Source organism: Notolepis coatsorum (genome assembly GCF_963971535.1).
Source record: "Notolepis coatsorum genome assembly, chromosome: 8".
In the NCBI taxonomy this organism is placed as follows: domain Eukaryota; kingdom Metazoa; phylum Chordata; class Actinopteri; order Aulopiformes; family Paralepididae; genus Notolepis; species Notolepis coatsorum.
The window spans coordinates 127501044-127524650 of record NC_140172.1 but is presented as its reverse complement, the minus strand read 5'-3'; the positions used below and the strand labels follow the sequence as shown (position 1 = coordinate 127524650).

The 23607-nt window shown below is 41.3% G+C and overlaps 1 protein-coding gene across 1 annotated transcript in view; it reads right to left on the bottom strand.

Annotated features, from left to right (window-relative positions):
- Positions 1–263: 263 nt before the first annotated feature.
- The window catches only part of LOC311233894 (14-3-3 protein epsilon-like), a 36096-nt gene continuing 12752 nt past the window's right edge, over positions 264–23607 (bottom strand). Inside the window, exons 2-6 of the mRNA XM_084320967.1 lie at positions 20293–20492; positions 12821–12927; positions 11584–11790; positions 7247–7383; positions 264–1762 (exon numbers count right to left, since the gene is read on the bottom strand). Coding sequence (XP_084177093.1) covers positions 1707–1762; positions 7247–7383; positions 11584–11790; positions 12821–12927; positions 20293–20492 — 707 coding nt within the window. The 3' untranslated portion in view covers positions 264–1706. The remainder of the gene's footprint in view (positions 1763–7246; positions 7384–11583; positions 11791–12820; positions 12928–20292; positions 20493–23607) is intronic.

Below are 23607 nucleotides of genomic sequence, written 5' to 3'. Positions count from 1 at the left end.
TGGGTGAGATCATTATGTGCAAAATAAAAGCAGCAGTGTTTTTTGGTGAAGTGCCCCTTATCCATCGTAGAGAAAACCATGTAATGAAAGCGATGAGTGTGAGGACATTGTGTGATGCGCTCCCTTGCACTACCACCAACCAACGAGGAACACCGTTCAGCTCCCGTGTTGCACTGCCCCCTAGCTGTCACACAAGGAGCCTGAATAACACCCAACGAGCCCACAGGGATCACAATGAAAAGACAGCATCTCATGCATGTTAATTTAGTTTTCTTTTTTTCATTTATTTATTTTTTTTATTGTTTGATGTTACATGTTATTTCATGCTGTGTGTGTTTTCTTTTATTTCAGTAAGAATACAGAGATGGTGCTCGTGGCTCCGGTCAGAAGATCCAGTAGTACAAATCAGATTCACGTTACACATACTGAACCAAGAAAGACAACCAGGAGGGCTGGGCAGAGAAAAGAAGAGCGAGAGAAAGAAAGAAAGAAAGTGAGAGAGAAAGAGAGCGAGAAAGAAAGAAAGATGAGAAGAGGAACAACACGAAAAAGAGTCAAGGTTTTCTGATGTACAGCCTCTAAATTCACCCGACGTTCTCGCAGTGCCGAAAGCAACCTTGCGCTACGATCACAAAGCACTCCTTGCGTTACGATCGTGAAGCACTCCTTGCGTTCTTTTTCCCTCTTCACCTCCCGACTACAAGGACAAGCCTCCCCTCCTCTTACGCCGGCGAAACGCACTACGCTGACTCTCGGCACACGACACACTTGGTGGTCTGGACGTGGACCTGAACGGCGATCACAGAGTGATGCTCAAGGGAGGGAACGTTCCTTTTTACAGGGTGTTTTTTTTTTTACAAAACGGAGACCTAGTGACATAACCGACGAGGGGGTAGAGTGGCTCAGCGAGAAATAAAAAGAGGGCACTTAAGTTCCTTATTGAAAAGCTTTACACGTCCCTTTTAAACCTCAAAGAAAAATCACGACTATGCCTACAACTTGCGACCAGTGTCCTTTGGAATAGAACTAGTGGACGCATGGGAGACTACTGTAGTTCCTAAACGCACGAAAAAAGAAAAGAAAAGGTTTTAAAAACAGCAAAACATTTTTTTTTCTCTTCTTTTTAAATCAACTTCCCCGCCCCCATCAATATTTTTGTGACAAACACAGGCAACAATACTTGGCAACAGTTCATACGACAAAAGTAAACAAACATGAAAAACCAAAACCAAAACAAACAAAAAATAAAAATAACGACATGAGCCTATTTTGGTATAGGCTCGCAACAGAAGTGTTAAAAAAAGGGGGGGTGCCCCAGGGACAGCTCCAAACTTTTTTTTTTTTTTTCATAATTTCTTCCTCTTGGTTTCATTTGCAGTGATATAAAACAAGGGTGGGGGCCAGCGATAACCCTGGGGGACCCTGAGGGGCTTGGGGGAGGAGAAAGACGGAGGCAGGTAAGAGAATGGACCAGTCTCAAGCCATGCCCTGCTTTTCTTGATCCTGCCAATCACAAGTGAGAGGAGGATCGAGGAAAGAGGGCAGAGCTTGGGATAGGTCAATAGAGTGGGCGGGGGTGTACACAAGAGACTAGGCGCCGGGGTTAAAACCGAGTTGGGAGCTCTCACTGGGACACAGGGGGCTAGCGGGGCAGAGAAAGAAAAAAGGAGAAGAGGAGTAGTCTTGTTTTGGCCGAAGAAGACGTCTCACTGGGCTGCTTCATCCTCCACGTCTTGCAGAGCTTCTTTGTTCTGCTCCTCACCTGGAGAGAGAGAGAAAGGGAGGAGAGAGAGAGACACATGTGGAGTCAATGGCAGCAAATTTAGCTTCACTTTTATCCTTTACACACTCTCAATGGCTGGGCAGTTATGATGAACTAGATCACTCAGGAGTAGGGCTGGGTATCGACATGCGATACCATATCGAAAATTTTGCTTCAATACTATAGTGTATCGAAAAATGCTGTGGTATCGAAATTTGATACCAAGTTTTGATAGAAAGAAAGCAATACGCTTGGACCAGCACTCAGATTTTGGTAGATTTAATCGCAGCCTGAAACAAACATGTTTCGGAACTGTAATGTTCCTTCTTCAGTGTTGATGGCTAGCCAAGTTTTGGCTATACCAAGTTTTGATACCTAGGTAATCAGTGTCAGTGAGCCAATAAGCACGTTTGTTCCAAGATATAAAAATGTATTTTGTTCAACCACAAGCATCCAAAATCAAACAAAGCCTCCGATTGGCTCACACAGAACACCGCACGCACGTAACTCCAAAAAGTCTATCAAACTGCAAGGAGTACCATGTAGTGTACCATGCTGCTGACCAGCAGACCAGTCAGTTATGAAATAAAGAACCTTCACAGCAAACATAACATTAATCACATTGAGTTCTTTAAATCTGTGGAGGAGTAAACGTTTAATATCTGCTCCTTCAGGTTTGACCAGGTCTATTACCCTTTTCAAAGAAGCAGCGTAAAAACACAGGTGTAAAACCAACACGTGTCAAAGTAATTGGGGTTTCCGTTCCGATTAGGTGTGCCAGAGACATTCCAGTGAGTCAACATACACCAGGGTTTCTGTTATCCGGGATCTTTTTTACCGGGAAAATCTGTTGAAGTCTGACATATTACCGGTACTTTTTATTACAGGTTCAAAACTGTCAGGTATTAAACGGTGTGGGTATCAAACAAGAGACTGTCAGGCTTTAAAACTGTGTAGGACCCAGGCCAAGAACTGCACCCTGAGAGAGGGAACTACACCCTGAGGGGGAGTTTTGCCCTGAGTAGGAGGTTCGAAGGGTCAAAGTGGGTATAAAACAGGAGGGAAGACGAGTTTTAAACTGTGGATACCAAACAGAGAAGGGAAAGACGACTTTGAACTGTCGAACAGTAATCCAGAACGATTTTATTGCACTGTGAAAAAAAATAAGATTTGATCTATTCTACTATTTTATTGCACTGCACTATTTTACTCTTTCTATTTTATCTTACTCTTTTTATTATTGTCTATTTAAAACTGAATCAAACCATAAACAAGGTGGCCTGTTGGGATGTTAGATCCCAGATGTGAAAAACTGATTTTATGTCTGCACTTTATGTGCTCATTTTATGCCTGTCTTTTTTCTGTTGTGAAGCACTTTGAGCTGCAGTTTTTGTATGAAAGGTGCTATACAAATAAAGTGTATTATTATATTTAAATGTCTCCGGTCATAAAGTCCTGTGAAATAATAATTCCAGAGTAGACCAAAGTAGCCTGCTTGATCCCCAACATTCATACTGTTGCCTGTGTTGTTGAGTCCAGTTAAATAAATGGCTTGCATGACTCTGATGACTAAGCCAGTCTGACACTGTGAGATCATATTATATATTAAAAAAATTATTAGATAATATAAGATTGTTTGACGAACAATCTTACCTTAGCTGCCAGAGTTATACCCTTCCTGCTAACTTGTAAGTCGCTTTGGATAAAAAGCGTCAGCTAAATGACTAAATAGTTTTTAAGCTCAATAAACGGATAATATTTTATCTGAATTTCACCCATTTGTCGGACAACGGAAACCCTGACTGGCACACCATTTCCATCTGCCCCTGGCTGCCCTTGGAGGGGGGGGGGGGGAGGACGACGGGATGGGTCAAGTGCAGAGACTCAATCGCATCGGCTACCCAACAAAAATTGCATGCGTGTGTGTGTTCCTGTGTGTGTGCCGCCCATCGCATGTGTGTGTCACTGCATGCCGAATAAAGACTTCTTCAAAGTCCAGTTATTATTATTTCATCTCACGGAAACCCTGACTGGCACACCATTTTATCTAATGGAACCACCATTAATGTCATTACAGTTGTGTCCTGTGACTGGAACCAATTTCTATCATGTTACAAACCCATCACACACATTACAGGCAAAGAGTAGGTTAACCTTGACGTGAAACTGCCTCAGTCTGTGCGATTTTGTCAAGGAGAAATTTTACTTTTGGACCTATACAGGTTTCCATAGCGATGGCACAGCCATCTGTGTGGTTAAGAATTAAAAAGGTAGAGTATCCTATCCACTGGGATCGAGAGAGAGAGAGAGAGAGAGAGAGAGAGAGAAAATGCATAAAGGTAGAATCTGTCAAACAGCAACCAAAAGATGACAACATTTCATCATCTGGTAATCCGGAGGTTCCCAGTTCGATTCACGCTCCTCCCGGGCAGCGTGTAGAAGTGTCCTTACACTTAACCCCTAATTGCTCCCAATGAGCAGGTTGGCACCTTGCATGGTTGCCTCCGCCATCGGTGTGTGAATGTGTGAGTGAATGGGTCAAATGTGAACAAATTGTAAAACGCTTTGGATAAAAGCGCTACAAAAATGCAGCTATTTACCATTGTCATACTAGAACATACTACCACAGTATTTAACCCAGATTATAAGTAAAATCACTTTAAAAAATAAATTAAGAACAGCAATTATTCAAAAAGAAAGTTATTCTGGTGAGAGAACTTCCTATATTCTTTGTTTTATTCATATATATATTAGGGCTGGGTTAAAATAAATGCCGATTCTGAATTGATCTGCATTTGAATTAGCGATTATCAATTCATAAAATCCCAGATCGATCTTAAAAAAGGGGAACAAATCCCCCAATTTAGCCGTTATGCCAATTCCCTTCCTGGTCGTTGCATGCATTGCCCCACTGTCGGTCTGGGAAGGGTGTAGACCAGGGGTCGGCAATTAAGTTTGGCCTCGGGATAGGCATTTTCCATTTGTTCTCCCAGCCCACGTGACCATTTCTAGCATTTCCATGGGCTAGTGGAAATAGTAGATAATGATTGTGGAAAATGGAAATCCAACAAATCTAAGAAACCACTTACTGAGACATCACCCAGACATATCACCCATATGCAAAAGCCAATGTTCCAATAAAAAGTACATTCATGTAAACATTGATATTTTTAACAATGCAACATATTAGAGGGTTCCTTGAACCATTGAATCAGATATCGATTTGAGACCTTGTGAATCGGAATTGAATAGTTTTGGGATATATATATATATATATATATATATATATATATATATATATATATATATATTATTTTTAATTTCATTTCAATAGTTTTGATTGATAATTGTAACTATGTGAATGTACATGAGGGGTTATATTTGATTTAGTCTTGTGTGTGGACCCCAGGAAGAATAGTTGTTTCTAAGGAAACAATCCACGTCTGATGTGTGGATTGGATTCCAGTGGCGTATAGGGGAGTGGTTGCTACACCTCAGGCTCTACAGAGAGAGGTCTGAAGAAATTCAAAGTGTAATAAGTTGCTAAACTCCAACCCACTCACCCACACGTCAGACCAAAGCGGTAAACTACGTGCAAGACAGAGCGGGGCTCTTTTGCCTAGAGGTCGCTGTTTGACAGTATTACAGATTATACCCTTAAAAAAAAAAGCACATTGCTCCAAATGCGTCGTCGTAAATACTTCACAGCCGCTCTGGGTCAAGCGGAGTGGGGGGGAGAGAGAGGAGGGGAGAGAGAGAGAGAGAGCTGGAGGCAGGTGAGGTGACACAGCAATTATCTCAATGTTGGCTCTAATCTTTGAGGCAAGGCAGAGGAAGCTGCACTGTGAGGAGGTTCAGTAGGTGGTGAAGTCGGGTGAGATGGAAGTGATAAGATAAGATAAGAGAGAGAGAAATGGACAAGACAGGGGGAAGAATAGAGGAAGGGCCATCCTTAAGAATCTACAACGGAGGAACATGCAGAGTTTAGAGGAGTGAAAGCCTTTGACGGATGGAGGGAGTTAATGAGGAAGGAGGGATGGACGGAGGGATGGACAGAGGAGAGGGGTCGTCCGAGTTCAGGCCAGTACCACTGCACTGAAGGGAGGAGAGAGACAACTGCTGACAATATTGTTATCCGTCCATTGTTGGAGGTTTTGGGTCCTGTGGTGATATCTCGTTGGACATCTCTGGGGAAACTCCTCGTCTTCAAATAAGACGGGACACCCAGTAATAATAATAATAACAAAGAATTTGATTTATATAGTGAGTTATATAGCTTTTCTAGAACGGAAAGTGACTTTACACTTAAAAGGAACACGCCTACATGTCTTCTCCAGAGTCAGACAAGATGATAAGATACCAATTTCATCTCTGTGCGTTCAGTAGAAAACCGACTACAAGCTAGCTTAGCACAAATGAATGGAAGCCGATACGGACCAGCTAGCCTAGCTGTTGGCCAAAAACACCTCTCCCGGAGGCCTAATAGTGAATACCAAACCACTCGTATTTCCGCGTTCCCCTTTTTTTGCTCTGATTGGCCACGCACGTTTCTGGTCATGTGACATGTGCGCCAATCGTGGGACGGCAAGTTTTTGGACGGTTAAGCTTAGGCGCTCTTTCGAAGTTGGTTAAGGTTAGAGTTTGTCTTAGAGCAGGGCGATAGAACACCAGCGCTGATTCCAAACTCTAACCTTAACCAACTGCGAAAGAGTCGCCTAAGCGTAACCAGTGATAAACTAGGCGTTAGGTAGTTTGCAGGCTGTTAGACCCGGAAATAGGCGCAGAACTTGCCGTCCCACGATTGGCGCACATGTCACATGACCAGAAACGTGCGTGGCCAATCAGAGAGCAAAACGGGAACACGGAAATACGAGTGGTTTGGTATTCGAATAGACGCCTACCGGAGCTTTAAGCTAGACTAGTGGTCCGTATCCGCTTCCATTCATTTGTGCCAAGCCAGTCTAGCTTGCAGCCGGTTAGCCTTCTGCTGAACGCACAGAGAGGAAATTGGTATCGTCTTGTCCGACTCTGGAGAAGACTTTAAGTGCAGTTTCACATAATGTGTTCCCTTAACCCTTTCACTGCCACACTACCAAATGGTTAACCCTTTCACTGCCACAAGGCAAAGGGTTAACCCTTTCACTACCACACTACAGGTTAACCCTTTACTATCACACTACAGAAGGTTAACCCTTTACTATCACACTACAGACGGTTAGACGGGAGAAAGACAGCGGGAGAAGAGACTGGTCTCGAGAATAGTTTGGAAAATTTTGACTATTGAGCCTTGAATATCCTGGGGGGGGGGGGGGGGACTGAATATCCTGGGGAGGGAGTTCCAGAGCCTGTGGGGGGGGGGGGGGGGGGGGGGAGACACCCGAGCAATACGATGCCTGCCTCTTCCAAATCAGCCAGTCACCAGCTCCAACACAACACGAGGTACAGAAGAACACCTCCACACTTGTGAAAGAGGTCAACTCTCACCGTCTCCCTGCATGTCTGAGGTCCATAGTGTCAGGTTGTCGCGTAGCAGCTGCATGATAAGAGTGGAGTCTTTGTAGCTTTCCTCGCTCAGCGTGTCCAGTTCTGCGATGGCCTCGTCAAACGCCGCCTTCGCCAACCTGCGGGCAGAATGGGACATTATACGATGCACCGAATCCCTCGGGAAGCAACAGTTGCGATTGGATGATCAATAAGGGAGGGTGGGGTTTGAGATAGGTCAACTTACTCTTCACACACCGGAGGCGGTGACCATGACTGGTCCATTGGTGACGTATGACTTATTTATAATAAAATGATAAGGCTTAAGCCTGATCGGCCTGGTACTGGGTTGAGATTTATTTCATGTCATAAATAGATCAATACAGTCCATATATATTAATGTTGCGTTTATTTTTCAAATGTAGGCAAGAGTAAAGACCCTAACCCTATCAAAACAGGAGTCAATGGGCCTCATTCATGAAGCGATATAAGAACAGATTTCGTTCTTAACTAGCATTTCCTCTTATTTGGTTCTTACCTGGGATTCAGCAATGTTTTCTTATTGTTGCTTTTCTCTCAGGCAAGACCAAATTCTAAGAGTGGTTGAGAGCACTCTTACCCAGATGAGAAACTTTAAAAAAAGCCTACCATTCCTAATAATAATACATCAGATTTATATAGCGCTTTTCCTAATGATCAACACAATACAGTTTTAGTAGATACAATAAAAAATATATATATAAAAAGGTGAGAGAGGAAGGAGTTCATGCAAGGGTTGAAAGCAAACCATTGGTCAATTGCCCCCAAATACGACTTTATAAACCCAGAACTTTTCGATAATAAATTATTATAACTTATTGCCTTTGATTGGCAAGGAGCCTGGGCAAATGTCCGACTTACATCAAGGAACCCGGATCATCAACAAATCAATCTGAACTATATTCACAGGACATACTTGACTCCTATAAGGCTGTGCAAAATGGGGCTTAAACAAGACTCCAAATGCTCCCAATGTACAAATGGGGACGAAGGAACATTTATGCACATGTATTGGGACTGCCCACCAGTTAAGGCATTCTGGAAAGATGTGTCCCAACAATTATCAACACTCGTATTTTGGAATATACCTGTACACCCCGCGGTATTACTATTGAATGATGTTTTTGAGTTTGCAGTGAATCCACAACTAAAAAGATTGGTTTTATCGGGTATCACAGTAGCTAAAAAACTGATCGCATCACGTTGGTTTCAACCGGAAAAAATGTGCCGAAAAGTGTGGTTTCTTACATATCTTGATGTGATATATCAAGAAATATCTACAGCAAGAATTCTGGGGCTCAATGAATCCAAAATGTCAATGTGGTTAGAAGTGGTGGAGAGAATAAAAGCTAGCTTATAATGGTGGTGTCTGGTTAGGAGTGAGGGATAATGGAGGTACTATCCAAGAGGGGGTCCGGGAGGGGGGGGTTCGAGCTGGAGCATATGTGTGTAGGGTTTTAGAAAATAGGTATTAGGGGTATATTATATACTAACATTTATATAATTGTAATTTCGCTGGATATACACTGTATACGGCTAAAATGTTATTAGACTATTTTTGTTTTATCCTGTTTCTGTACTTGCATATATTATAACCACCTTTACTGAAAGTTTCATTATGCATTGTGTGTTGAGTACTAACTTTTAATAATTTTTTGTTTTGCAATAATAAAAGAAATATAAAAAAAAAAAAAAAAACGTATTGCGTGCATTCTTCTTCTGAAATGGATTATATATTGCTGTTAGAACAGTTAGATGCTGACTGCCCAGGCCGTACGCATAGAACACATATTTACAACCTCTCCTCTCCTCTGCTCGTACAAGTTCTGAGCGCATTCTGGGTTTTTGCCACAGGGACCTTTCAGAGAGAGATGATAGGTGACAGATCCAGTATTTCCCAACCTACTGCGCAATTGGTTCTTGACAAGTGTCGTCAAGTCGTTCAGTATTGACAAAGCCTACTTTGCTGGAACGATTTATTTCGCACTATACAGTATGCAGTATATGTATAAGTACAAGTATATGTCTTTATTTGTCATCAGATTAACACACACACACATGCACTGAGTCGCGAGTCGTGAGATGCGTGTGTGTGTCATTTTGAGATCAGTCGCAAATCGCTTCCTGTTGAATGGATTAGACGGCGATCAGATGCCGAAACTCGGCTGTTTTACACACGCCTCATAAGGAGATGGCGGGCGTGTCTGTATGCAAATGGTTTTAGCGCGAATGCGCATTTGAATTTAAGAATGAGTGGGATTCATCATGCAACCGACCTGGGTAAGAACCGATTTCGACGTTAAGAACGGCTTGATGAATGTGGCGTGGCTTTTCTTATTGTTCTCTTAACAGATAGGTAAGCAAGAATATAAGAAAAATAATAAGAGTGTATTGTTGAATGAGACCCAATGTGTATATTTTCAGCACTACGTTTGTTTACCAATGATTTTAAGTGTTATTAGCGAAATATGAGTTTATAAAAATCTCAGCGCATTGCATCGGAAACCGGATGATTTAGACGCGAGGACATTTTTGAAAACATTTCATAAAACTACACTACCCAGCTCACACCAGCCGCTGTCAAAGATAAGATTAAAAAAGATAGACGTTATTTTCATGATTAAATCTCACGGGTCGAACAAACCTGAAATTGCCATAAAATACAACATATTGTTTCTTTACCTTTCTGTTAACCTCTAAAAAAATATTCGTCACAATCTGGTGAAAATGGTGGAGCTATGGACATTATACAAAAGTAACTGTACTTAAAAGTAGATTTCATTCACGTCTTTGCTGCCCTGTAACAGGCACCTGGTGCGCCTGGTGGTACTAAATCCAGATTTAACACTGCCATTGGAAAGAGATTTGGCCCGATCCATAGATGTATGCAGGGACGTGCACAGGACTTTAGAGGGGCAGGTGCTCAAAGGCTGAAAAGGGCACTACACTTGTGTGTATATATTAACCGAGCGCACGGGGGCGGGGGGCCCCCTTTTTATGCTTTTTGGGGGGTTATGGTGATCAAATATTGAATATTGAACTATAATAATCAGTGCAGGAGCTCACTTATCCTTGAAAGACACTTTTATCACTGACTTAAAAGGCCCATACATCTCCATAAATGTTCAGGGGGGAGGGAATAAGTGCTTACCCTACAGACCCCAAGAAGTGCTGTATATTCTGTATTGTTTAATATAAATGCATTTTTTATTCCAATCCCGATTGTATTTGAGATTCCCAAATTCCATCGGACTTGACTTCTTCGTGTCCCTCAATGAGTGAAATACCAGCATTCAACAGCGGTTTCTATCATCATCACCACCTACGCTATGCATAAAATATATAGGTCCGTGGAGGCACGCTGAGGAGGCCGTGCAAACTGCAATGGAATATGGGGTATCTCTCTCTCTTTACCTAATATTTTGATTCTATCCTGACATTTCAGTTGGAAGGGCAGTCCATATGCTTAACGAAAAAAAAAAGTATTTAAATTTTTTTTCAAAAAGGGCACTTTTTTGATGAGGCTCAAAAAGGCAGGTGCTCAGGCACCCCTTGGCCTCTATGTGTGCACGTGCCTGGATGTATGACTTGGCCATAATAAGGTCATTTATAGGCCTGATATTCTATATTCATATTTGAAATTGCATTGGATGGCAAAATGCAGTACTGTATCTACAAAACGCCCAGTAAATCATCTGCCCTTTATTAATTTGCTTAATTTAATAAAATGTTGTACATTTGATCTCAAGAAGGTGCTGAATGAGTTCAGTGGCAATTTTCACGTCTGGTCAATGTTAGCATGGGGTTATTCACCTTCAAAAGATAAATTATAATAGAAAATAAAGAATTGATATTCTCCTTTGGTTCATTACAATTTACTTAAGCATAGTGTAAATATTTCTGACCCTGGGAATACATTCCCTGAGGTCCATAGATGTCCCTAGATACCAAGAACATGCAAATGGACCTTGTAGAAGTGGAGCAATATTCCATTTATTTGGGTATGTACTTCTAGGCGAATTTTCTGAAAATATGAGGTTAAATGTGTTCACTTGACAAAAACGCTAGAAATCAATAAACTATGTCACAATGCTGGTAAGAAAGTGAATTAGAAAAGTAGATCATAGGAATAATGTGAATAATAATTACATTAAAAAACCTAAAGTTCGCTGAAAGACCACACCTTTGAAAGACCACACCATTGAAAGACCAATACCCTTGAAAGACCAATACCCTTGAAAGACCAATACCCTTGAAAGAGAAGAATAAATAAAAATAAAAGAGTTAACCGGGAGACTCACCTGCACGCGCGGTCGGGCGAATTGAGGATTTCATAATAGAATACAGAGAAGTTTAGTGCCAGCCCCAAGCGGATGGGGTGCGTCGAGGGGAGTTCGATCATGGCGATGTCGCTGGCGGCTTTGTAGGCGACCAAACTGTTCTCCGCCGCCTCCTTTCTGTCGTTGCCCGTGGCAAACTCCGCCAGGTACCTGTGGTAATCTCCCTTCCTGAGCACACAGAGGAACCACAGGCATCTTTTAACAGAGGAAGGCTAGTTCTCTTACTGCTACCTTACCCCCCTGTGACTGAGGAGTGAGGGATATGCATTAGAAATATACACTTATATATATATATACAGTATATAGTAAAGAAAATAAATAGAAAAAGTGCATATATATATTCTCTTTCCTTGAAGTACCGACTTCATGTTAAAAAAGGGAATGCCACCCATTTTAAGGTTTCACAAATGTCTGCATTTGTGAACACGCACCACTCTCCTGAAGCTGGAAATCAGAGTGAACCCTTCAGAATCCTGAGGCTTGTACACTCAAATGAGGTTTTAATTGTACATATTAATACTACAACTCTGTACATACATCTGATTAGCACTACACCCAGTGGGTACTAATTTGTATATGTTATACCCAGTTTAGTCTCCTGTACATTGTATATTACTATTGCACTGTTACATTTGCACTCTGGTTGGATGCCAAACTTATTTTCGTTGTACTGTACTTGTGCTGTATAATGACAATAAATTAGAATGTAATCTCATTCTGGCTCAGACCTTCTAGCGGTGCTAGAATATGAATTAAATTTGGATGCAAGAGCTCACGAAAACATGTAATGGCCTCATAAAGTCAGAGCCCCAGTCCTAGTCTATGGAGCCGCCCCAGATCTAACATCCCGTTACATCAGCGGTCGGAGGGTTCTCTTGCTGATCTCTGGCTCTAGGAGGGAGTGTGGTGTGTGTTCACAAAAACTGGCTGAACTGCCCTGGGGCTCAGGAACAACATATGCAAATAGCAACAAATTAAGAAAGAAAAAGTGGCATTCCTCCTTAATGACCATGCAAAACCAGAAGGAGTACAGACCCCCCTCCTTTCCAGTGGATCGCAGATGGTAATACAAGGGACAGCATTAAGGCACTAAGAAGGTATGTCGACGTTTACCCGTGTTCCTTGCTGTGCCACTGGGTAAATATTGCTGATGCATGCTTTTTAAAAGAAGATATTGTATCAGTCGCCTCAGACGTACATTTTGTAGTAGAAAACCTTTGATTCTCCTGTGTTTGCGGCTGGAATGAGGTGCTTGTCCAATACATCCAGAATGTCGTTACAGATTGATTTCAGCTCTTTCTCAACCTGTAGACCAAACAAACAGACAGACACTTGCTGTAAATAAAGGACACATACATGTTTTAATTGCAGCCACTAGGGATGTTAAAAATGTATCGAAGATCAATTGATTGATAGTTAACACATTGGATGCCACGGACGCTATAAGTCGTTAGTTCATGCCGACCTTTGAGTGCCCCCAACTAGGCTTGGGCGGTATGACGGTATTAAGGTATACCAGGGTATTTAGAAATACCTACGGTATTGATTTTCAATACCGTCCGTCACCGTCAAAATCACAGATGCGCTTCAGTTTCTATAACAGTGAAACGGAGTTGAGTGTAGTGCACACACTGAGTGTAGTGCACACACTCGCCAGCAGAGGGCGAGACCGCTCTAGTGGAGCGAGTGGGTCACAACGGTGTAATGTTGCGACAGTGCTGTGAAAATACCGTAAAGCGTTGTGACGAGAGCAGTGTTGTTGTGGTCCTTGTGGAGCAATCAGTCTCTTATTATATGTGAACTAAAGAGTACAAGGTTTACACAACAGCCCCCACCCGCCTTTTTATTGTATTTGTACCGTCCTGTACTATCCGCTGTCAGCTGTTTATCTCTCTCTGTGAGCTACTGAGCTTGAATAAATAGCGTTAGCTCACGTTAGTAGCGTTAGCTCTGCGGCTAATCTTGGATTACCCTGAACTAAATCAATGGCTAGGTTATAAAGCATTCGAGTAGTTTTTACTGCACATAGAAGTAGCCAAACAACGGGAGCATTTCGGGAGCATATGACCAAAACCCAGGCAATTTCTAGCCCTTAAGGAATCAAATAGTCTGCCATGGCTATAGGCTAGATGCTAACGCTAAAACGGTGCGGGCTTCTACCGGTGCGGGACGGGACTATCATTCTGAGAGCTGACGATGATTTGTTTACTTGGTAACACGTAACACCCCCCCCCCCCCCCCCCCCCCGCTGATGAAAATGAAAGTCATACCGTCAAATACCGTGCACCGGGGTATTATAACATAAAGGTTTGCCGGTTTGAAAATAAGGATACCGCCCAAGCCTACCCCCAACGCTATATAGCGTCTGTTTGCCGTTTTCTTTTTTATTGGCGATTTGAATTCATATTTCATCAATCGAGCCTCGGGTTAGTGCTGCAGAGTCTCTCTGAGCTCAATTGGGAAGATACCGCCCACTATCGTCTCTCCCTGTGTAACTGCACCCCATTAGTTCAGACTGATGCAGGGGGAGTGGTTAGTTTGCTCATTTTATTTTTCCGTCAAGGCATCTGAAGAGACCAAGTGATCGCCGGCCCTCAGAACAGCGACGATTATGTATTTACAGTACCAACAATGTAATCAATAAGCGTGATCGATATTTGGAATGGCGATCAGGAATTGGAATAATATTTTTGGATAACATCTGATCTCTCAGGTAAGGAATCTATTTTACCAGTCTTAGGATAATCAGACCTGTTTTCACGGAGATATAAGCTTTTTCCCTATGTGTGTGTGTGTGCGCGGTGATTCCTGATCAGGAAATGAGAGAATCGATTTTTCCGCCCGCCTCTATAGCGTGCATAAGTACACATATACTATCGATAATCTAGCGTTTATTTGAAAACGATTCATAAATAGGCCAAAGAATTACGTTTGTGTATTCTAGAATATTCCAGTAAATGCTGTTTATCACGGAATCTATATATTTTCCTTGAAAACTATGGCTTTTCAAAATGCTGTAAAACGAAAATGAACAGATAAAAAAACAATCCGTTTAGACAATGTTGACTGCAAACAAGTCATTGATAAACGTAGCCATAATTTAAGAGAGAGAATATGCGTTCACAACGCTATCATTGAAGTGGGTGCTGGCATTTAACGGGGTTTTCAATGTTAAATGGCTGGCACTCAAACTGTTAAGGATTTACTCTATCTACTATCAAACAATGATATGTTACAATGTTATTACATTGTAGCGGTCAGTAGATTGGTGTATTGTCAAAGCATGTTTCAATGAACAGATAGAGGGTGCTATATAACTATGACGAGGAGGCAACTACCACTGTGTCTGGAAAATAAGAGCGGGGAAAAAACATGAGCGACGGCAACTTTCAAAATTAAGCAGAAAAGTTCCCCTTCTTTGCAGGGCTATAACTTTTTAAATTATATTGCTAAATTGCCATTATTAGGGCCCATTCAAGGTCCTATATGTATTGTTCATTGTGTAGCAACGTTAAACTTTTTCATTCACATATTCATAGTAAAATATGGTCTAAAGTATAAGTATGTTTTCATCTCTTTCTGCAGCTTTCTCCAGAACGTGATTTATAGCCCCAAATGCATTATATTGGATGAAATACAGTTTGGTAGGAATCTGTGCGAGATCAAAAATTTCAATTGGACGTACTGCTAGAAGTTTCTACGTATCATCTGATGGTGACCGGATGGGCGGGGGATCGTTTATAATTCCGTGGGCAGCGTTATATCATTCATCTAGTGTGGGTGATATGATCATCAGAGCAGTTTATATCGAACACGTTCAAAAATAACGCTGAATCTTACCGTATCTACCTCGCGCCGTTGGACGATGAGCGTGGAACTGAAATATTCCTATTATGGGATGTAGAAATACGCGATCTATTTCCAGGTTGTATAATAGTATATACGTCCAAATCATGTTGTTTATCGAGTTATTGGCAACGGATCGCTATGTATTGTGTCGAGATCGAGTCCCGGGACCTATAGAGAGTGCCCGGAAGTAATATGGACGATCAGCACTTCAACCACATAACTTCCTGTTTGGCGCTTCTGCCGATAGGCCACCAGATGGCGCTCTTGAACCGCTAGAGGTTTGAGAGGAGCTCAGAACTGTGTGTGAAGGCTGTGGATGGAAAATATGATTCCGATCAGATTTTTGAAATATTGATATTAAAGACGAGTTACGGCGTCCTCTGCAACTTGAGCATGGCGGGGAAGGACGCCTAAACACGTTTTCGGCACTTAAAGTGTTAATTTTTTATTTTATTTTTTTAAGTCAAGCAGTCACCATGTACACTACAGTATGGCTCGGCGGCCAGTCAAACTTTATTTTTATTTATATATAACAGATTGCAGAATGGGTACAATACAGTACGGCTCAATACACACAATTTTATAAGGGGATGCAGACCAGAGAAAGACGTTTGTCTTGTTTACATCAGGGTCATTAATACTGCTGGAGCATTGGTTAATTTTTTGTCAGATTTTTCCTTGCACGATTTTGCGCGCCGCGTCGGAGCAAATTCGAGACACATATTCGGTTGCAAAAGGTGTCCCACGGTCTCCTCTATGGCCGTGAATATTTTCACGCGGATCGGAATCACGGCGCGCCCGTGGGACACTTTTCCGTTTCGGCGAGTTTATTCCACGCTTTCGGCTTTCCTTTTCTAAGCATTTTCGGGGCTACATGTGAATGAGTAAAAGTTGCGGGACGCCCAGATGTTCCCACGATAGAAAGCTTGCGTGGAGCCCATAATAGGCTCACTTAATACAGCGTTTTTAAAATCACGCGGCATTTTCAGGGTCGCGAGCCGACCTTTTCCCCTAGTTTTCGATGATGGAAGTGATTTAGGAAAAGCTTCGGCACGCCGAGAGGTACCCGTGGATTTAATCTCGCGAGGATCGGGGCAATATTCGGCCCGTGGGAGCAGTCACGGGTTAATAAAATTTTCAAATGTGCAGAGGGGAGGCCAGACTACTTAGTCTGCTGACAGGCCCGTTTTAAGGTGTGGGCAGGGCTTTAGTCAGCTCGAATCTGATTGGCTAGTATTGGTTTTGGAGTCCACATACATGGGGAGGCTGGAGAAAGACACCTCCCCCCTGCCTCCTCTCCAGTCTCCTCTGCTGCAGTGAGTCTGACAGTGTGTTAGAGAGAGTGAGAAGGAGAAGAGGGAGACATTTATATTAAAAAAATAAATAATTATATAACAGATGAAAAATAATGATTTTTTATTATTATTGTAAACTATATATCATTTTTTAATTTACATTTTAGTGTTGTCACGATACTGGAATTTCTAACTTCGATACGATACCTTGAAAAGTATCGATATTCGATACCATTTTCGATACCATGAAAATGCTAAATGTATAATAAAAAATAAATTTAACAAATTTTGCTTTTGTTGCTGGTTGATTCTCCTCAGCTTCTCTCTGGTACTATAAGAGAAGATAAATATAACACTTTTAAAACCCTTTGTTTCTCTTTAAAATCAGACATTTAAAAATAACTAAATTATCTAATCTAAATCAAATCAAACCCCCCCTCTTAAAAACAAAAACCTGTGTTTAACCTAGCCATCTATAAAACATCATGCTAAAACTGTGAAACAAATGTCCTACTCCCCTAAAGAAAGAAATACATAGCAAACATGACTCAGTTATGCAATAGTGCTGCTGCTTTCTATTTGGTTAAAATCTTTTAGTTAAGACTAAAAGACTACAATATAACTACAACAATTTCATGACGGCTTCCGGTTTTTGGTTTGCGGAGCTATGCTCGGAGCATTAACGTTAAATTTTCAACAAGATTGCTGCTAATTAAACACTTCGTGGAAACGGGGTAACGTTAACGTTATGTCGAGTTCATACGTGTAGTGTAGTATGAACTCGACATAACGTTACTTCGTTTCCATGAAGTAATTATAAGGTGGCCAGCTAGCTAGCATAAGCTAACGGAAGAACGATTAGGTAACGTTAGCCAATAGCTGTAACGTTACTAACAACGAATCAGCTGTTGATACGAGCCATCAGTAGACGTCTCATGTATTAAACTAAAGTTAATGGTTTAATGTTTAATGCTTTGTTGACAAGAAGACACTGAAGACGGGTCTCTGAGGGGGAGGAGGGGCAAGCGTGCTCTGCAGTAGCGTGCGTCCGTCAACAACTTGCGGTAGAAGACTGCGAGCAAGCCAGCTGGTATCGATACTGCAGAAAGTATCGATAGTGAGGGAAATGAGTATCGAAACCGTTTTAAATATTCAGAATCGATATGTATCGATTTTTTGATATTTTTGACAACACTCGTACATTTCATAAAAATCTGTTGAGAAATGAGTGATATAGGAAAGATTTTGGTAAAAAGTGAGAAAAGAAAAAGGCTGCAGAAAACCATTTTCTCAGACTCTAATGCATTCCGTGGAAATTTCTCTTTCTGTTTGCGCTCGTGACTTTTCACCTAGATCCCTGATTCGCTCATTCCCACGTGGGTTACAACCCTGTCCAATAATTTTCGAGATAGCCAAATGATTGACGGAGGTAGAGCCTCGGGAGTCACGGGTGGTATTCGAATAAAAAAAGAAAAAAGTCTGCCATGTACTTTGGCGCACGCCTCACATATTGGCATGTAACTCGAGAACCGCTGAACGGATCAACAGGCAACAAATAGGGCTTTAATTCAATCTATATATTGTATTAAAAGATATGCACACCCGATCCGCTAGAGGTCGCCAAAGTGGCGTGTCGCGCCGGTGGGCAAATCGTCCTCAAGAAGGCCTGGGGCCGGGCCGTTGCACGTTAAGAGCTTTTTAATATCCAAATGAGCTTTATTCTATACTAGTGTTCTCAGTTCTGAAACAGAAAATGTACCTTTGAACTCTGACTTTATACTCGAGTGTCAGTTTTAGCAATCTAGTTTTTGTAGAGTTCACTAATATTTTTGTACCGTCTTAGACCAGAGGAATAACATGTACGAGTTCTTGAAGTAGGCCATCTCCAGCCACTCTAAACAGGCCAACTAAATTAATTTAGGCTATTTAGGGAATTGTTTTGAGTACTGAAGTCTGTACCCGAGACGTCTCTCAAAGTCTTAATGAAATTCTAGAGTTGTTGTTTTTTTTACACTAAGGCAATCAAAATCTGCTCATTTCTTTATCTGCTGGGTCATGTAAATGTGTCAACATGTACTGTAGGGGTGGGAATCACCAGAGGCCCAACGGTACCATATTGTCACCATACAATAGTATTGTGATATTGCGATATATTGCAATTTATTACCTTTTTTCAAACCCCAATGAAAGTTAAAGCTTCCCACAACAAAAACATAGCCTGATGCCGTATTTTCTATTATTTCATTAATAAATTCTTTTAATGTTCAGTCATCTAATATTATTCACAAATAATTGTATAAATAATTTTCCATGTTCTGTCATCCAATATTATATTATTGTATACATCATTTTACATATTCTGTCATTTAATATTATATTTCATTACCTTTTTCTTGATATTTTAGGCTTTTGCCGTGGTATCGTTTTAGAACCGGTATTGTGATACTTAGTCTGGTATCGGTATCAAAGTCTGAATTTTGGTATCGTGAAAACACTAGTATCGATACCAGCGTTTCCGTTAGCCGGTAATTACCGGTATTTGACCGGCAAAATCTGTTGAAGTCCGACATATTTAATCTCTCCGGTCTTAATGTCCGGTGAAAATAATTCCCTGAGTCTAAGCACAATTTGATTATTTGAATTGTATTAAAATAGGCTAAAATTAAATAGCCTATGCAATGAACGAAACAATCATTACATGATTTGTTTCATCGTTGCTTCTAATAATGACAACGACGTTGTCAGCGAGAGCTTAGTGCTGGATGTGCGAACTTTTGTGAAGCTGCAGAGCCGGAGCAACAGCAGCACAATGCAGTACTCCAGCAGTACTCCAATTCAGCCATTTTCAATTCAATGTTGGGTGGGGGGCGCTGTTGTGCGGTTCCCAGAAAAGAGCCAATAACAGATGAATCTGCTGCTCTGCAGCGCCATACTCTCGCAAATAAGTCATTGGGAGGTGGAGAGAGAGAGAGTCGTCACGCAGACCCACGATAATGTTGCCGTCTCTCTCTGCCAAATTTCTCAGTTCTTCGCTTGATATAATTAATACAAATGTCCAATATAACGGAATTCGTTAGCTCATAAAAATGTGATTATAACAGACTGTTGTTTATTAATGTCGGGCGACTGCCCACAGACACCTATTTGATTTAAAGTCGGCAGCAGCACGAGTCTCGGGACTTATTTTATTTGGAATATAATGACTTTATACGCAAAAGTAGCTTAGTTTTAAGTAAAAATATTATAAATCTACATGCCTTGATGATGTCATTCTTTTGTTTTGTTGTCATTCTTTTGCCTATCAATTGTTTTTAAGCTCAATAAACTCTGACCGGAATGTCTCTCATTTGACCGGTAGATTGAAATCTACCGGACACTGAGGCCGGCAACAATTTTTTCTAACGGAAACCCTGATCGATACAATATCGGCATGCAAATGATCAGGTGTAGTTCCCCTTTAAACAATTCCTCAAAGACACAACCATCCGTTTCCTGTGAGGGTGTCATTGTGTCTGGCATGACTCACCATTTGCCTGTAGTCCCGGATCATCTTTAGTTTGTCTTCTCCACCTTTATTTTCTTCCTTCTGTTCAAGGCTACTGATTATCCTCCACGACGCTCTCCTGGCTCCAATCACGTTCTTATATGCCACGGAGAGCAGGTTCCTCTCCTCCACCGTCAGCTCCACGTCCATACCGGCCACGTTCTTCATGGACTCAACCATTTCTGATGAAGGGGGGAGGGGCAAAATACATGGATTACTTAAAGTGACTATATGTAATTATTATTCAGAACTATTATTCAGATTCGTTTCCTGCATTTGCCTAGCAACCACTGGTCAGCAACAACTCCGGGACAGTTTAAAGTTAAAGTAGAGTTTAGAGTATAATTCTTAATTTTCAGAACTTCAGACAGAGCAGATATGCAGCATCTTATGATTGTTGGGATAAAAAATGCTTGGTTTTGCAGCGGAAGGAATTCTATGCAATTTTTATGTTTTTTGTGGTAAAATTGTAGGATATGGCAAAAATTGCAAGTCGAGGAATTCTTTTTTAGACCGAATATTTTTTCACGTTACCCTTTTTGACCCCAACCACCTCCCATACATTTGAATTCCTCCTGGTGGCTGTGTGTTTACATTCCTGGATCATTTGCATTTCATTTGGACATTTAATGCAAAGAAATCGTCGGAACCTTGCAAAATTGCAAGCCCCCGAAAATATCACATTTTGGTTGAATTTGCATTAATTAATGCAATTGCAAGATCGGGATTTCCTTGAGGGACTGGTTACAATCAGGAAGACATGTTTAGAAATTTGTATACAATGCATTTGTACATACGGAAATCTAAGCATTCTAGCGTTAAATGCTAATTAGTCTGTACAGATTTGGAACAAGCACAGGGCTGTTCCGTTTGTGTAGTTCAGTTATAAAAACATTTCACTGTGTGATCTCCCATTCAAGGGTTGTGATGAGATGAGTCTCCTCTTATTTGGAGATTTAGATGATCCACGGTCTGGTCCGGTGTCACACATCTAGCAGTGCTCCCTTGCGTGGCTTTGATCGCCGGCCAAGTCAAAATTACTGTTCTGAGGCAAACTCGGGTGGAAGTGGGTCGACAATGCTTTTGAACTGGGACAACAAGTCTGAAGAATGCACTGGATGCGAGTAGGTCAGTCAGCGGATGAGGCTGCTAATGAGGACACTTCATACACTATGACCACAAACTCAGTTCTTCAAGTAGGCCATCTCCAGCCACTCTAAACAAGCCAACCAAGTTAATTTAGGCTACTTAGGGATTTTAATTTTTTTTGTACTGAAGTCTGTATTCCAGTCTCTCAAAAGTATTTTGAAATTATTATAATACATATTTTTTTATTATTAATAATTAACACTTAAGGCAATCCAAATCTCATATGTTTATCTGCAGATATCTGCTGGGTCCTGTAAATACTGCCCCTAGCTCACGGAATGAACTCCAACAGTCCATACAGCTTGAGATTCTCCACTCAGTTGCAGAGTTTAAAACCTTGATCTCCTGTCAATCAAGTTGTACATGTTTTAATTGATTCGTTATACTTACTTTTTGCCTCGCCTTATTGCCATGATTTTATATGCCGTGTTATTGTATGCTTTTTATTTGTTTTGCTTATCTCTGTATGTACACTCAACGTGACTGTAAATAAGGGAAACCTCAGTTGCCTTTCGAATTTAAATAAAAGGTTTGAAATTAAATTAAGTATGTCAGCATGTACTGTAGGGGTGGGAATCACCAGAGCCCCAACGATACCATATTCTCACCATACAATAGTAAAGAAATATATGACCTTATAGTTATTACCTGCAGAATTGTCCCAAAAACAGTAAACACCTGCAATAAAAAATATATATAACATATATTTTAACTAAGATAACATTTTCAGTCTGTTCACCTCACTCTTATTGCAGCAAAATGGGATTGTAAAGCAAAAAAGTTAATATATGATACAATATATTGGCACGCAAATTATTGCAATACTATGCTGTATGGATTTTACCCACACCCCTAATGTACTGTATAGACCTGTAAGAAATAATTACTGTATAGCCGCCCTGTAAGAACTAATTACTGTATAGACCTGTAGGAACTAATTACTGTATAGACCTGTAAGAGTCCCTCCCTGTGCCAACACTTGTGTTTCTACCCATTTTAATCCCCACGATTTTATCTCTTTCATTCTTTATGTTCTCATTTGCCAACCATTGCCATGTGGTGCCGTTAACAATAGTGCAAATATTAAATCAAACACAAGTGACACAAATTACTTTTCAGCAATAAATGAGCAGTTTCCTCCTTTAAACTTTAGCCACAACATAGAGATTAGAAGACTGGGTTATTATTATGGCTGGAGCTGCGCTTAGGCGGAAATGAGACCCGCAACAGGATTTTCAAAATAAGAGTATCGATATGAACCGAATGCCTATCGCACCAGTGCTACTGAAGTAAATCCATTCATCGCACAGACCAATGTTGCTGTGCGATATATATCTCGCAATGTACAGCCCTGCCTCTACAGGAAGGGACAGAGTAGGCTGTTCTTCCTGAGAAGACTCCGGTCGTTCGACGTGTGCAACCGACTGCTGCTATCGTTCTACCAGTCGGTTGTAGCCAGCGTCCTCTTTTTTGCTGTGGTGTGCTGGGGGGGCAACATCAACTCGAGGGACTCCAGCAAGATGAACAAGCTGGTGAAGAAGGCTAGCTCAGTAGTGGGTGGTGAGCTGGATAACCTAGAGGTGGTGGCTGAGAGGAGGATGAGGAAAAAGCTAGAAGCCATCCTGGAGAACCCCTCTCACCCCCTCTACGAGGAGCTAGCCAGAATGAAGAGCACGTTCAGCCTTAGACTCCCCACCCCCCCGACACACCACAAACCGCTTGGGCCGGTCCTTCATACCGGCAGCCATCAGGCTCTACAACAAAGGGCTCTGGCGGCCGGTTCTGCTGCCAGAGCTATCACCGTCACAACTCGGGACTTGAGAACTAGAGATTAGGGATGCACCGATATGAAAATTTGCCACCGATACCGATAGTTCAACTAACACAATCGGCCGATACCAATACCGATATTTGTGGCAAAAAAAAATTAATATTTCTTTTTGTAATATTCTTTTTTTTTGTAATATTTTTTTTTTTTTTTATGAAACTACTGTATATTTGTGTTACAAATTGTGCTCACCGATATGAACATAGGCCTCTTTACTTACTTAAAAAAAGGAAACATCAAGAAATAGCACTATCTCTCTCCCAGTATGTTCTGCAGGGCTGCAGCTAGATACTAGTTCTCCCAGTATGGTCTACCGGCTG